We start from the raw sequence: 15,942 nt of genomic DNA on the forward strand, positions 1-15,942 counted from the left end.
TAAAAATGGATCGGGCTCCGTTGCTGCACTTCAAAGAAATTACATGGACCTCTTGAAGTTGAGGCTGAAGCAATCCTTCTTGGGGTTCGATTGGCAGTCACGACTCGTACAGATTGATTATTGAGAGTGATTCACTCACAGTGATTAAAGCTTGTACATCAGATTTAGACCAAGTACCGTGGAAGATCAGAAATGTGGATCACAAGTACAAGAAGGAGCAACGAATATTTAGAATATCAATTTCCAACACTGTCCAAGACAAGCCAATCAAGTGGCTCATAATCTTGCAGATTTTGCTTTCAATATTAGATTAAATAGGGAGATTTGCTGTTTGGACCCCCTTTCGTATAATCGACTTGCTGTTTGGACTCCCTTTTTTCAATGTTGCACTTTGGACTCCCTTTTGACGGAATCACTTGGGAATATTCGGTTTCTAAAAGAGGGATTGTGCCATTGGTCCAAAAAGGGGACCAAAATGAAAATCCCACCCAAAGTTGCCTAAAAATGAAAGGGAGGTCCAATGTGTCAGTTTGGGGGTCAAAATTACGTAAAGGGCCCTTAGAAAATAAAGTATTTACCGTTCATGCCATCGAAAATTACAAAATTGCCATTGAAATTTACAAAATTTCCATCGAAATTTCTCGGGAAACGATTTTTTTCTGAAAAATAATCTGACAACCCGTCCATCAGAATGTGTACTGTTCAGAAATTTACGGAACTGCCACCAAAAAATTCCCAAGAAACGAATTTTTTTTCAGGAAATTATTTTATTTACTGGAAATTTTTTTCTGTACATGACATTTTTGTTGGGCGGGAATTTGAAATTTTGTAAAAAAATTTGAAAATTTGGGCGGGAATTTGAAATTTCGTTTGAAAGTTTCAAAACTTCGAAAAAAAAGATTTTGTGACCGGGAAATTATTTTATTTACTGGAAATTTTTTTTCTGTACTAGACACTTTTGCTGGGCGGGAATTTAAAATTTTCAAAATTTTGACCGGGAATTTGAAATTTCGTTTGAAAAAAAAATTTCAAAAAAATTTCAAAATTTCGAAAAAAAGATTTCGTTTGAAAATTGGAATTTTTTGTGTATGGGAAATTATTTTATTTACCGGGAAGAGATGTTTGCTGGGCGGGAATTTGAAATTTCGTTTGAAAATTTCAAATTTTCAAAAAATTTTGAAACTTTGAATTTTTCGTGTACTGGTAAATTATTTTATTTACCAGACATTTTTTTTTTCAGGAAAACGTCAGCATGTCCCGTCCAAGGGCAAGAGGGGAATAAAAAAAAAAAACTGACATTTGGACCTGCAACTAATTTTTGGGCAAGAGTGGATTTTTTTTGGGTTTACTCCCCAGATTTTGGACTGTTGACTCAAAAATCCTTTCTAAAATGATACTTTAACCTATTCCTAGTTTACCCTTATATAATCAATATTGCACTTTTGACCCCCTAATTTATTATCTTCTTCTTCTATCTTTAACTCATCTTCTCCTTCATAATTCCTAATAATTTAATCACCCGAATGCGATAATAAACTTTATGTTTGGATTTTCTACTATGAGTCTACTGGCTTGTGCATCAATGTTGGATAATAAATTTGGGCTTAAATCTCATCAAAAAAAAAATTGGGCTTAATCCAATTAATCCCTAGAAACGACTAGGTATCCATTGTTGTTGTTACCAGAGAGATCTAGAGAGAGAGAGAGAGAGAGAGGACAGGGAAGTCTTCTTACTAAAGAATGACAACAAACCATGGATGACTACCCAGTACCCACACACATCTATTTTTTATTTCCATGGATGACTAGCTTGTGATTTCTTTACATAGAGAAGGCAGTGAACTCTCCTGTTTAAGAAATTAATTGGTGGGGTCTAAAATTGATGCAAAAACAGTTTACTCAATTAATTTCATGCCCCTTTTGAGTACTAACTTGACATTTCCATTACTCCAAACAATGGTATTGTCTGTAATAGTAGTTTTTATTAATGGTAATCTGTAGATGATTGATGGTGGGTTTCCACGTTTTTAAGACAAAATCAAAAGTTCAGATAACCCCAAAGATGAAGTAAATCAAGAAATGGGTGTTGATTTTTTTTTTTTAGTTGTGGAAGGATGTTTGGGCTATTGATTTCAAGGTTCTTTTGGAAAAAGTTTGCTTATCTCAACCTGAACTAGAAAATTAGTTTGTACTAGAATTTCATTAATTAGAAGATAAAACTTGAAGTTCTTATAACAATATATAAGAAATTGATCAATAATCCTTCATGAAGAGGAAAATAGAAGATGAGCTTGTGTTTTGAAATGGTTACAGGAGAAGATCTCCTTTTTTTGTTAGAAGTGAAATTGAAGAAGATGAGTTAAATAAATTAGGGGGTCAATAATACATATTGAATATATGAGGGTAAAGTGGGACTTTATTAAAGTATATGTTAGAGACGGAATATTTTTTGGTGATTCCGTCAAAAGGGAGTCCAAAGTGCAACACTGAAAAAAGGGAGTCCAAGCAGCAAGTCAATTGTACGAAAGTGGGTCAAAACAGCAAATCTCCCGATTAAATAAGAGGTGGGTAGGGAATTTCCCTTATCCTATTATTGTAATTGATTTTGAGTTAATTAAACTCAATCTTGTAATCTCTGAAATTAATTAATAAATTTAGGCAAAAGCCTGTTCATAAAAAAAAATGTAGTAGTGACACATAACTTCCGCAAAATAATTCTTAGAAAATAATGCCCAAATTATCAGCTTGTCGAGGAGGCAAGTCATTAATTCTCCATACAAATGGTTTTGATTGTGTAACTGCACAAAAGAAAGGTGATTAACATTTTTTTTTTGTTACAAACGTGATCAATAACATTTTTTTTTTTGCAAGGATGATCAATAACATTTGATATCCCAGAGAAGGTGGAATCTTTGGTTATTTGAATTGGGATTATGTAAATATTAATAAAGTTGTTGGGCTTCAGGTCATTGTCTCTGTTGGGTTTTAGGCCCGGTCAGGGCCGTGCCTGAGAATTCCGGGGCCCCGTGCGAAATTGGATTGTGGGCCTTTCGTACAATAAAAAATTACTAAAACAAAAACCGAACAGAATGCAAGACAATTGAACAGTAGATAGATGAAAACTATAGATGAATCCAGATATAATTTATTATGTAATATCATTTTTATAAGGGATCTAGTCTAAAAATCCACTATCACTTGTGATTTGTGAACATAAAACCATATTGAATATTGAATTTTCAACTTACCAAAAATGACCAAATGAAGGCTTTTAACGAGCACATCAGACTTAAAATGATAGAAAGAAAATAATGTTTCTGAAACGTGGGATCTTTTGTATCATGATTTGCACACACACACACATATATATATATATATATATATACCTATTGTTGGAATTTTAGGAAAAAAAATAATAAGATTCATTTTCTTAAAATCACTTCAGAAGATAAAAAAATACACCTAAAATGAACTAAAAAAAGTCACTTTTGACTGCCCTGGGAGTCGAACCTGTGTCCCCTGCGCGAAACTTGGGTAGCTCACCAGCGGAGCCAGCATCAACTCAATGTTTGGCAACCGCTCTTTAGTTATATATCTTGTTTATTTCTAGCCTTCTTAAAAAGTGGGCCCTTTGGTGGTGGGGGCCCAGTGCGGGCGCCCTGCCCGCACCCCCCACCACACGGTCCGGTGTTGTTAATGTTTGAGTGGGCAATTATCCAGCTTATCACATCTATGATGTATGAAATGTCAAATATCACGACATACGTAGATCGTAGTCGTCTTCCAAAAAAATAACAATTAATATCTCTTTTTTTTTGATAAAATATATCTCTTACTATATATGCAGAGAGGGGAAAATGTGGAAGCTTAAAGTGGCCAAGGGAGAAGGCCCTCTTAGCGAATGGCTTTTTACAACAAATAATTTCGTGGGAAGACAAACTTGGGAATTCGACACAAATGCAGGGACTCTTGAAGAACGAGCTCAGGTTGAGAAAGCCCGCCAAATATTCTATCAAAATAGGTTTAACATCAAACCTAGCGGTGATGTTTTACTACGTCTGCAGGTTAGAACATCTAAGCCTAGCTCCATATTTCTTATTTTTATAGGAAAATAACATTGTTTACAAGTTCTTTCACTAAATTTTCTTACCTGAGAAGTAATTTATTGTCTTTTTTTGGACGAAAAATTATAAACTGAAAGAAAAATCCAAAACTTCACTTCCGAGCGAACACTTGACCACTAACAGTAAATGTATTACATGAGGATATAAAAAAAAAATGAAAATATTAGAAAAAAAAATTAAATCCTTAATAATTCACTGGTAGTTGTTGCAGTGGGAGTTGATTGTGAAGAAGAAAATGAGGCAATGTTGTTGGAGTTTGTAGAGTTTAAAGAAGAAAAGGAGTAAGAGATGAAAATCCATAGTTTCCCATGCTATTAAAATAATAGACTTAAATTCGAACAAACATTGATAATAGAGATTTCGTATTTACTTATTATTTCTTTCAGTCTTTATAAATAAGTTTAATTAATTACAAATTAGTAAAATAGTTCCCAGTAACAATTTGGTCTACGGAACGATACTAAAAATTGATTTTGTGATATGGTTCACCTATAAAAATTTAGCTCCCCATATATATCATTATGTTGATCTGTATATAATACAAAATCACAGCAACTGAAGCAAAACAGTGACAAATTCGATTTAAACATACCACAACTAAAGATTTGTAATAGTGAAGACTTAACCTATGAGGCGACCACAACGACATTAAGGAGAGGCGTTCGATTCTTCTCAGCGTTACAGTTAGAAGATGGCCATTGGGGTGCTGATATTGGAGGGCCTTTGTTTTTTATGCCACCCTTGGTAAGTTATCATGTTACCATCTTAATCACTCGAATAACATTTTATTCAAAATTTCAAATGACCATTTTATGTTTGGTACTTATAACAACATCGGTAAGTTTGTTTTTATAGATATGCTTAAGGAAATTAACAATAGTTGGAACATTATGTAGGTTTTCGCTCTCTACATTACGGGAACTCTCTATACAATGTTATCACCAGAACATATCAAAGAGACACTCCGGTATATGTACTGTCATCAGGTACCTACAAATATCAAAATTTTAGTAGTGTTAATCTTGTAATTTCGTTTTCTTCATTTAACCAATCGTAATTATGTATTTTATTTGTAGAATGAAGACGGTGGTTTTGGCTTTCATATTGAGGGTGACAGTACCATGTTTTGTACTACCCTTAACTACATTTCTATGCGTATACTAGGGGAAGGGCCAAACGGTGGTCAAGACCAAGCATGTGCAAGAGCAAGGAAATGGATCCTGGATCATGGTGGTGTAACATTAATACCGTCTTGGGGAAAAGCTTGGCTTTCGGTATATTTGATCTGAATAATTCAATTCTTTAATGGAAATTTGGGTCTTTTTCTAACTAATATATGTCGGGAAAGTTTGTAACTGTATTCATATGAGATGGTTTTGTTCGTGTATGCGAATACAGGTACTTGGATTATATGATTGGTCAGGTTGCAACCCAATGCCCCCAGAATTTTGGCTTCTTCCTTCTATTCTACCTATGCACCCTGGTTTGTTCCAACTGAGTATTCTTATCCTTGTACTTTGGAGCTTGGTAGTATTCATTAGAGTCTTACCACCCGCCTTAAAAGCAATAGTATGTCCCACTTAATGACCCACTCGGACTTGGCTTTCGTATTTGCCTCGAAAGATGTCTATCGAGGTAGCATACAGACTAAGTTGGATTGTCTATTGTCTGAAGTTGGATTGTTTTGTATAATTTTTTAGAGCATTTTTCACTTAATGAAAATGTTTAGATATTTAAGAGCAACAAAGAGAGAATGAATCTTTTGCAATTGTTATAAGAAGGATCAACTCTTATTATAGATGAGAGCTTGTTTGTTAGAGGAGAGATAAAGAGTAGTCACAGATTTGTTACAAGTCATTTTCTAAAGAGATAGTGAGTCTTAACAAACTTTATAACATAAAACTCTATAAGAACCACACTTGTCTAAAGGCACCGATATCGTTTCCATAAGCATTCTTAAACCACCATTACACTAATTTACTTGATTCAAATGCCATATTGTAGTACTTACGACTCTTGTCTGCAAAACTGCAGCTAAAATGTTGTGTTACACTCGATTGGTTTACATGCCAATGTCATATTTATACGGGAAGAGATTTGTTTGCTCGGTTACGGATCTAATTTTTTCACTAAGAAATGAGCTTCACGTTCAACCTTACAATCAAGTTAATTGGAATAAAACCCGCCATTTATGCGCTAAGGTCAGTAATTAATTATACTGTGGGCGATATACGTATAATTTTATTTGTATATATTCTTTAAGCTAATTATTGTCATATATTTATGTACTATAGGAAGATCTCTACTACCCCCATCCGTTAATTCAAAACTTGATTTGGGACTCTCTATACATATTTACTGAACCTGTTTTAACAAGGTGGCCTATTTCAAAAGTTAGGGAGAAGGCTTTAGAGCTAACTATGAAGCACATCCACTATGAAGATGAGAATAGTTGCTACATCACAATTGGTTGTGTAGAGAAGGTAACACAATGACTGATAGTGTTAATAATTTATGATATTATCTATATGCAAGATCTAAAAGTTCGTTGATCAGTTAAGTACTACTAGATTATATAGATTATCATGCATTATTCAAACATGCAATTTTTTGGTCTTCGAGTGATCATCTAAGGCTTCTAAATTGTGGGGCATAACCGAAATTTTTTCAGACTAATATACTTGACTTTCGTTTATGATAGTCATTATGTATGCTTGCTTGTTGGGTAGAAGATCCGAACTCGGAAGCATTCAAGAAACATCTAGCTAGAGTTCCGGATTACTTGTGGGTTGCTGAAGATGGACTCAGAATGCAGGTTTGGAATAAATAAATTTGAATTAGTTTGAAGTAAATGAAGCGGTTAGACACTTATCTGATTAAATGGATCTTATTCATTGATAATTACAGAGTTTTGGAAGCCAGATGTGGGACACCGGTTTTGGTGTTCAAGCTCTTCTAGCAAGTGATCTTGTCGATGAAATCGGTTACACTCTTAAGAAAGGACACGATTTTGTGAAAGCTTCACAAGTACTAACTATTACATAACTTCTTACCAAATTTATGTCTTTATCTGGTTGTTATGTATGGGTTTAGATAATCTTCTATAAATGTGTGCGTAAAGGTAAGAAATAACCCATCCGGCGACTTCCGGCGCATGTTTCGTCACATTTCTAAAGGATCGTGGACTTTCTCAGATCAAGATCATGGGTGGCAAGTTTCAGATTGTACTGCTGAAGGGCTGCTTGTAAGTACCAAATTAATTAATAAAGAACATAAGAAAGTATTTGATTTGAATTTCCTTCTCTATTTTTATACTCAGTGGTGATGATTCCAATATTGATTATTCTACAAGTAAATTGATTCTCGGGTATTTGTCAGAGTTGCCTTTTGTTCTCACAAATGTCAGTTGAAATTGTCGGTGAAGAAATGCCAGTAGAGCGGTTGTATGATTCTGTTGATCTTCTGATTTCCTTGCAAGTAAGTGTACAACCACTATCTTTAACTAAAAGAAGTTAAAATATTTCATTTCTCTAACGGAATACAATTTGTAGGGATCGGACGGCGGTTTGCCACCATGGGAGCCTGCAACCTCGTATGATTGGTTGGAAGTAATGGAAACATTATCTCTTTAGGACATACAAGCTCATATAAATATGAAAAAGTCTTCTGGAACCGCCTATTGGGACACCCAAATGAACCGCCCAAGAGAGAAACTCATGTTTCTCTCTCCACGAGAGCAATCACGTGAGAGAATAGAGAAACATGAGTTTCTCTCTTGGGCATTTCATTTGGGTGTCCCAACAGGCGGTCCATGTAGTCATATTGTATAAATATATATATATGTATATGTATATATATATACAGGGACGAACCTATGTGGAGACCAGGCTGGGCAGTTGCCCGGCCTGATCTCCACATATTTAATTAAAACTCCTAATATTCATTACATTTACTTTAGCTCCTGGTGGAGTCTGTATGATTCCCTGGCAACGACAGGGGTTCAACTCTTATTGCCTCCCTATTTTCTTTTTTATTTTTCATTTTGGTTTCAAACTAATAATGGGCCTATATTAAGTGACTAATTGAGTATCATTGGGTAATTATAATATAAAGATCTTACATTAATGATTAATAATATGCAAGTTTTTTTCTTTAAAATGTATAATAGTTGATAAAGAATCTATCGATATTTTGGTACTCCATTGAATTATCTAATGTTACATCAGTTTGTAAATCTAAGTTAAAAAATCAGTTCTATTGTTTTAGTTAGATTATTAACTTATAAGATGAATGTAAAAAAATCATGATACGAAAGGATGTCCTTAAAAATTGTGTTGTGTCTGTGTTGTATCTTGTAAGACCATACACATTACAAGTAGGAGTTTACATTATGGAAACTTTAGACTTGGCCTGTCTGGCATGAAATCCTGGTTCCGCCCTTGTATATATACATTATACATATATATAGAACCTTAGACTTAATCTCATCACTTATATCAGTTAATAAATATTGAGAACGGTTTGTACTATTAGGTTCTTAATCCAACAGAATTCTTCGAGGGCGTTGTCGTTGAGCGCGAGTAAGATTCCTTTTTAAAGTTAGTTTCATTTGATTTTGATGTGTTTAAATCTATGCTACTAATGATGAAGTTGTGATACATTTTTTTAGATATGCGGAGTGCACGGCATCATCAATTACCGCACTAATGTTGTTTATGAAGTTACATCCTGAATATCGGAAGACCGAAATTGAAATTTTCATTGCTAAGGCTGTGCATTACATTGAAAAACAACAAAAGCCGGATGGTTCATGGTACGTACTCATAAAAATAGTATAGGAGAAAGAAGAGTATTAATTGAGTTGTTTCTAACTATTACACTTTAAGGTCTTTATATAGATTATATGAGAGAGTACCAATACTATATTATCCTAAGTTGGATTATATTTCTAACACATCTCACATACTCGAACATTCTCCCTCAAACCAATGTACTTATCAAGACATTCGTAAGTACAATGGTTTGCTACATTAAATACCTTACTCATTACAATAATATCTAAAAATGAAATAAGTTAAAATGTAAAACAATTTTTTTTCTTTTCTGTATTTCATTGTGTAAATGGTGATTTCGCTTCCTTCATATTACTTGCCCTCAAACTAATTGTACTTACAAGTATGGAAGACCTTGAGTTTGAGTACACATCGCCATGATGATGTTTCAATTTCTTTTACTACTAAGACCTTAAGTTTGTGTAAACACCGCCATGATGATGTTTGAATTTCTTTTACTACTAATGTGGGTGTTTCTTTGATGTGTGTTTGCTGCATTGCTTGAGAGAAAGACGATATAGAAAGTTGGTAACTTTGCCCACTTGGGCTTGAAAAACAAAAGCTTGATTGCTTGGCCCACTTAAAAAAGTATTGATTGTTTGGCCCATTTGGGCTTGAGCAATAGAAGATTGAGATAGTTTAGAGAGGGAGAAAGAGATTATTAAAAGAACTAATTAGAGAGAAGAATGGCAAAGAGGCCACTTTGAAACTTGATGAAGAAATTTAGAGGAGAAATATGATGGCATAGAAGACACCGTGGTACTTGTCAAGGAGAATTTTTTAAGACATCCAAGAGATGATGAATTTTTTTTTGAAGTCCATCACAGATATAGAACACAACATATCCACAACATCACTATAGAAAACCACTAAACACTTTGATATTACCATGGATTTTGTAGGCATCGCCATCAATACATGGTACACCCAACCTATTCAACAACTTCTTTGTATGGTCGTAACATTTGACAGGCCATTTTCCCTTACAAAAAGATTGCAATCCCTAGGTTTTAAGGTTATCTCATCAGACTTTGTTGTTAAGAGTAACAAAAGAACAAAACAAAAGAAATTTGCTGCTTTGCTCACTTGCTTCAAAATAAGGTATGGCTCTTTATATATCCTTTACATAACTATTGTAGCAGACTTTCCTAATAGATAATAATGACTCTATGACTCACTCTATGACTCACTTACGACTCACCCAACACGTTCAAAGGATCCTAACTTGAGGGATTTATTGAAAACAAAAAATGACTAAGTCTTGTTGATTGTTTCTTCCTAAAACAACCTCTCTTAAACTAAAACAATATGTTTAGTTTATATTTGGAACCTCAGAAACTCCTAGCATATGACGCAGCTTCTCATAAGAGTCCAATTTGAGGGGCTTTATCATAATTTCTGCAAGCTGTCTCTCTGTGTTGCAATAAACCAATTCCAGTACATTATTGTACTCATGCCTTTTTTTAGCAGCTCCAATACTCTCCAAAATTCTCCTCAACCATATGACCTTTGGCATGCACAGGTTGCAGCTGCCACAAAATCAGATTCCGTTGTAGACAGTGTCACCACTGGCTGTCTCTTAAATGACCATGATATAACATCATTGCTTAAGAGAAAAACATATCCGGAGGTGCTCCTTCTATTGTCCAAGTCTCCGGCATAATTACTTTCTGAGTATGCTTCCAGTATGTTGTTTTCATTCTTCTTATAATGCAAGCCTGGATTGATAGTACCTTTCACATACCCGAGCATCCTTTTTACAACTCGCATGTGTGCTTGAGTAGGATTTTTCATGTACCTACTGATAAACTTATCACATACATCAAGGCTGGTCTTGAAGCTGCTAAATACATAATACAACCCACCATCTGCATGTATAAATCGGCATCAACCTTTCCACTTGAATTTTTCACCAATTTGGTATCTAGAACAATTGGATTCCTAACAGAATTGTACTCCTCCATCTCGAATCTCTCTAGTACATCACAAGCATATTTTCTTTGACATTTTATATCTCTATGTCATCTTGAATTACCTCCACAACAAGAAAATATTTCATTTTTCCTAACATGTCGAATTCTGTCTTCATCCAAGCTTTAAATTCTTTCACCATGCTTGTTTTATTTCCCGTTACAATCATATCGTCTACATATAAAGATACAATAAGCAGATTACCTTCATTATCAACTCTGAAAAACAACGTTGGTTCATGAGCACATTTTTCCAATCCTTTATCTGTGAAGTATCTTTTAATGCGACTATACCAGGCTCTAGGTGCTTGTTTGAGCCCAGACAATGCCTTCTTGAGCTTGTAAACTTTGGTTTCTTGTCCATTTTTTTGATAACCTTGCGGCTGATCAACATGCACAATCTCAGTAAGTTCTCCACGAAAAAATGCAGTTTATACGTCAAGTTGATAAACCTTCAAACCCTTTCGTGCCGCTACAGCCAAAATTGTTCTAATGGTACCCTATCTCACTACTGGAGCAAACACTTCAATGTAGTCTATACCATATTTTTTAGCATAACCTTTTGCAACTAACCTGGTTTTGCATTTGTCAACCTCTTCGGTTTCATCTAGTTTTGTTTTCAAGATCCACTTAACTCCTATGGTGTTATCTTCGTGTGGCAGACTGCTTAGTTCCTAAGTTCCATTCTTTTCAATGGCCACTATTTCTCTATCCATAGCTTTTCTCTGTTTATCTTCTTTTATTGCAATCTTCAAAACTAGATAGATCTGTTGAAGATAACATGACAAGATTCTCCATGAACATAGCAAAGTTTTCTTGCCCTTCCTCTTCTCCTTCTGACAAACCCTCTCCGATTACATAAACTGTCATCCATGTTGGTGTTTTCCTAGTCCTTTCCTGCCCAACATGTTTGATTTGCTACTACAGTTGGACTAACCTCGTCACCACCACCTTGTCTTATTGCTTTTATTACGATTCCGGAGTCAGCATCCTTGTTCCAGTAAAAGACATTTGATTCCTTACTTGATTTATTTCTCCAGTCCCATTCAGCATCCTCATGAAACACAATGTCTCTACTAGTGATGATTTTGTTTTCTACTGAGTTATACAATCTGTATGCTTTGAGTTCCTCACTCATACCAAATTGAACACACTTAACAGTTTTTTTATCAAGCTTCTTCCAGTTTTATTTTGGTATGTGCATAGGCAATACATCCAAAGAGTTATAAGTGACCTACAGGAGGGGGTTGATCACTCCAGCTTCTTCAGGAGTCATACCTATCACTATAGTAGTAGGACTTCTATCCAGGATGTGCACGCTCCAGTTTGTTGCTTCTGACCAGAACTTCTTTGACACCTTTTTACCATCCAATTTGTTGCGAACCATATTGAGGTCGGTTTTGTTCTTCCTCTCAGCTACGCCGTTTTGCTGTGGTGTGTATGATGTTGTAAGTTGATGTCGAATTCCATGATCCACACACAATTCCTTGAACTAATTTGAGTTATACTCACCACCTATGTCTGTCTATAAACAGTGACTTAACTCTTAACATACCTGTTTCTCTTTCTACTAATGCCTTGAACTTTTTGAATGCTTCGATTACTTCTGATTTTTCCAAAAGAAAAGAAATCCAACATTTTCTTGAGAATCATCCATAAATGTAATCAGGTACCTCATTTGGCTGCTGAACTCCGATGTAATTGGTCCATACAGATGAAAGTGGATCAATTGTAGTTTCTGAGTAGCTCTCCAACTACTTGTCTTGGGAATAATGTCTTTCTGTTGCTTTCCTGTTATGCATTCTTCACACAACTTGCTTGCAGCCTTAATCTCTGGGAAGCCTTTCACCATATTCCCATCTTTCAACGTCTTTAATCCCTTATAGCTCAGACGCCCATAACGACAATGTCATAAGTATGATGTGTCCTCAGTGGATGTAGTATAGCATGTTGATTCTTGAGGCATCATCTTGGCTGTAACTACAAATATCACATTAAGGGTCATGAGAGTTTCCATGATTAGACCCTTTGAAGGATGGTATAACCGACATGCTTCCTTTTGCATTAAGATAGATATTCCCTTCCCTAGTAATTGTGCAAAGCTAATCAGGTTGTTATTCAACTCAGGTATGTAATACACATCAGTTATAATGTGTGAAACACTTCCTACTTGCATTTGAATGTTGCCTCTCCCTATGACCTACATCTGTAAATTATTTCCAAGTTCGACTTAATGTTTGTATTCTTATAGGTCACTGAACCATTCTTTTTCTCCAAACATGTGGTTGATGCATCCAGAGCCAAGAAACCACAACTGCCCTTTATTTTCAGCCTCGGCATATGCCATCAATACCATCTCTTTTGATTGATCAAATTCAATGTAGTTAGCGCCTTTCTCCCAGCTTGGACACTCATGTTGAAAGAATAGTTCAGCATATGACCTCTTCTGATTCATCAAATTCTGTGTAGTTGGCCCCTTTCTCCCAGCTTGGACACTTATATTCAAAGTATCCTAGCTGATGATACTTGTAGCACTGAACTAGTGTTTTGCTGAATGAGCCTCTATTTGATCTCCCTCCTCTGCCTGTATAAGCTCCTCGAGATCTTCCTCTTCCCTGAGTCCAGTGGTCTCCTCTTCTCTGACCCAGCTGTTCCCTTCTTCCTGTATCCCCAGTAATTTTCAAAACTTGATCCTCGTTAACTTTCTCCTTGCACTTCGATTCATGTACCAACAGAGAACTATGAAGTTCATCGATCGAGAGATTTTTTTATATCTTTTGATTCTTCAATTGCACACATAATGTATGTGAATCCATCAGACAAGGTTCTCAAAATTTTTTCAACCACTTTAGCATCCGACATGTTGTTTCCAATATTTCTCATGTTGTTAGCCACGATCATAACTCTTGCAAAATAACCAGTTACTCTCTCTTCATTCTTCATTTCTAGACTTTCCTATTAGAACACGTTCAAAGAAGAACAAAACAAAAGGAATTTGCTACTTTGATTCACTTGCTTTACAATAAAGGTATGGCTCTTTATGTAGCCTTTACATAATTGTTGCAGCAAACTTTCTTAATAGATAGTAATGACTCGATGACTCACTTTATTACTCACTCAACACGTTCAAAGGATCCTAACTTGTAAGGATTTATTGAAAACAGAAAACGACTAAGTCTTGTTGACTGTTGCTTCCTAACATTTGTTTCCAGAGAGTTAGCAACCAACTACTCTTGTTTCTTTTTTCTGTCCATCATTTTGTTCTGAAGAAGAAGGTAAGAAAAAGGAACCTTTAAAAGAAAGTAATAAGCTTAAATAAATATTAGAGAAAGAAACTTACATAGGTGTTTGAGGATCGGTTTTATAGAGAAAACAACATAAATAAGAGATTCGAGAGAAAATAAGAGATTTAGAGGAATATTTGATATTTCAAATGAAAAACGGGAAGCATTTCAGATCTAGTGTCTTTGTGTTTCATACCAGAAAAAAAATTATGTTTTGTGTTGAAAGAAGAGTTTCGAGGGGAAAAGGATAGTAAAAGTTTTAAATAGAAAAAATGAGAGGATATGATGGAGGGGAGAAAGGACCAGATCTATTCTCGTCGATTAGGAATTTAGACATAGAATGTGAATGAAGAAGATATGATAGAGAAGAGGAACGTAACAGGATCTGCTATGTTTCTTTAACAGAAAATCTGAAGAAGAAACCACCATCTAAGTTGAACATAATAATTGTTTGCTTTACTCTTTGGATCTTCATCAGCTATTATTGATCAGTAAAACGGATCTCAAAACCTTGAAACCCTTAATGGTAAAAATCATTAAGAATTGGTTGAAGACTTACATAGAGAATCAGAAACTTGAAAAGGAAACATGAAAGAAAAAAAAATTGAAAGTTAAAAAAAAACTTGAAACCTTCAAACCTAGTTTATTTGGATAGGAAAAGAACACTAAAACTATCCAATGATGTTCCGGCGTGCGGTAGCCATTGAAGGAGCTACCACCACCGGTTAATCAAAAACCCTAAGATTAGACTCTATAGAGTAAAATGCTCTTACCATTATAGAAATAATATAGGAGAGAGAAAAGTATTGATTCAGTTCTTTCTAACTATTAAACTTTGAAGCCTTTATATATGCTATATGGGAGAGTACTAATACTATCTTATCCCATGTGAGACTATACCTCTAACACATCTGAAATACTCTAACACGTATGTGATTTATTCCTTATTGTTCTCTATAATATCATGTATTGTTATTATTTTTTCTAGAAACATGTTTTGTGGTAAATTTCGGAATATTATGTGTAGTTTATGGATTAGTACATTGATACTATGAGCAACATTTCAAATTTTTTGAAATGATTTGTTTGTGTTCCTTTTATTTCACGCACAAATTTAATTTTTGGATCAATTATTTATGTTGCTTAAAGTGAGGTTTAACTATGATGTAGATGGCTTCTCACCCCACATACCTTGTAATAAATCAATAAGAGTAGAATGATCCAAAGGTTGAGTAACTTGCACAGGTACGGAAACTGGGGAATTTGCTTTACTTATGGCACATGGTTTGCTCTTCGAGGTCTAGCAGCTGCAGGGAAAAACTGCCAGAATAGCTCGACCGTCCGTAAGGCTTGTGATTTTTTGTTATCAACACAAAGTGAATCCGGGGGTTGGGGAGAGAGTTATCTTTCTTGTTGTAAGAAGGTAATATTTGAGTACTGTTTCCTTCAATCAGTTAAACCTTAGGTCCAAGTTTTCCCAAAAGTAAACAGGAAATGACACAATATCATAATATATGTTAGACAAAATGGATAATGTTTGGTCAAAGAAAATAACATAAAGCAATTTCAAGAACCGTTGTTCGAGGGTAGGAGTATTTGACTACATCGATTTTTAAGTCTTTCATGCTTGGTGAAACAGGAATTTTTAACTCTAGAGAACAACAAAACGAACCTCGTACAAACTTCTTGGGGTCTGATGGCTCTTATTTATGGTGGTCAGGTAATTCGTTAT

The 15,942-nt window shown here is 35.0% G+C and overlaps 1 protein-coding gene across 2 annotated transcripts in view; it reads left to right on the forward strand.

Annotated features, from left to right (window-relative positions):
- LOC147531793 (beta-amyrin synthase 1-like) overlaps positions 1–15,942 on the forward strand; it is a 35,868-nt gene that overhangs the window by 10,148 nt on the left and 9,778 nt on the right. For both annotated transcript variants that reach the window (XM_086650915.1, XM_086650916.1), the window contains 16 exons: positions 3,848–4,064; positions 4,677–4,868; positions 5,021–5,110; positions 5,201–5,398; positions 5,523–5,607; positions 6,159–6,325; positions 6,419–6,607; positions 6,826–6,939; positions 7,032–7,151; positions 7,246–7,368; positions 7,503–7,601; positions 7,676–7,732; positions 8,658–8,704; positions 8,794–8,937; positions 15,456–15,633; positions 15,850–15,930. In XM_086650915.1, the coding sequence (XP_086507041.1) occupies positions 3,858–4,064; positions 4,677–4,868; positions 5,021–5,110; positions 5,201–5,398; positions 5,523–5,607; positions 6,159–6,325; positions 6,419–6,607; positions 6,826–6,939; positions 7,032–7,151; positions 7,246–7,368; positions 7,503–7,601; positions 7,676–7,732; positions 8,658–8,704; positions 8,794–8,937; positions 15,456–15,633; positions 15,850–15,930 (2,091 nt within the window). In that variant the 5' untranslated portion in view covers positions 3,848–3,857. The remainder of the gene's footprint in view (positions 1–3,847; positions 4,065–4,676; positions 4,869–5,020; positions 5,111–5,200; positions 5,399–5,522; positions 5,608–6,158; positions 6,326–6,418; positions 6,608–6,825; positions 6,940–7,031; positions 7,152–7,245; positions 7,369–7,502; positions 7,602–7,675; positions 7,733–8,657; positions 8,705–8,793; positions 8,938–15,455; positions 15,634–15,849; positions 15,931–15,942) is intronic.

This window comes from Eschscholzia californica, unplaced genomic scaffold, assembly GCF_041429995.1.
Source record: "Eschscholzia californica isolate CP2 unplaced genomic scaffold, dmEscCali1.0.p SCAF_6, whole genome shotgun sequence".
In the NCBI taxonomy this organism is placed as follows: Eukaryota; Viridiplantae; Streptophyta; class Magnoliopsida; order Ranunculales; family Papaveraceae; genus Eschscholzia; species Eschscholzia californica.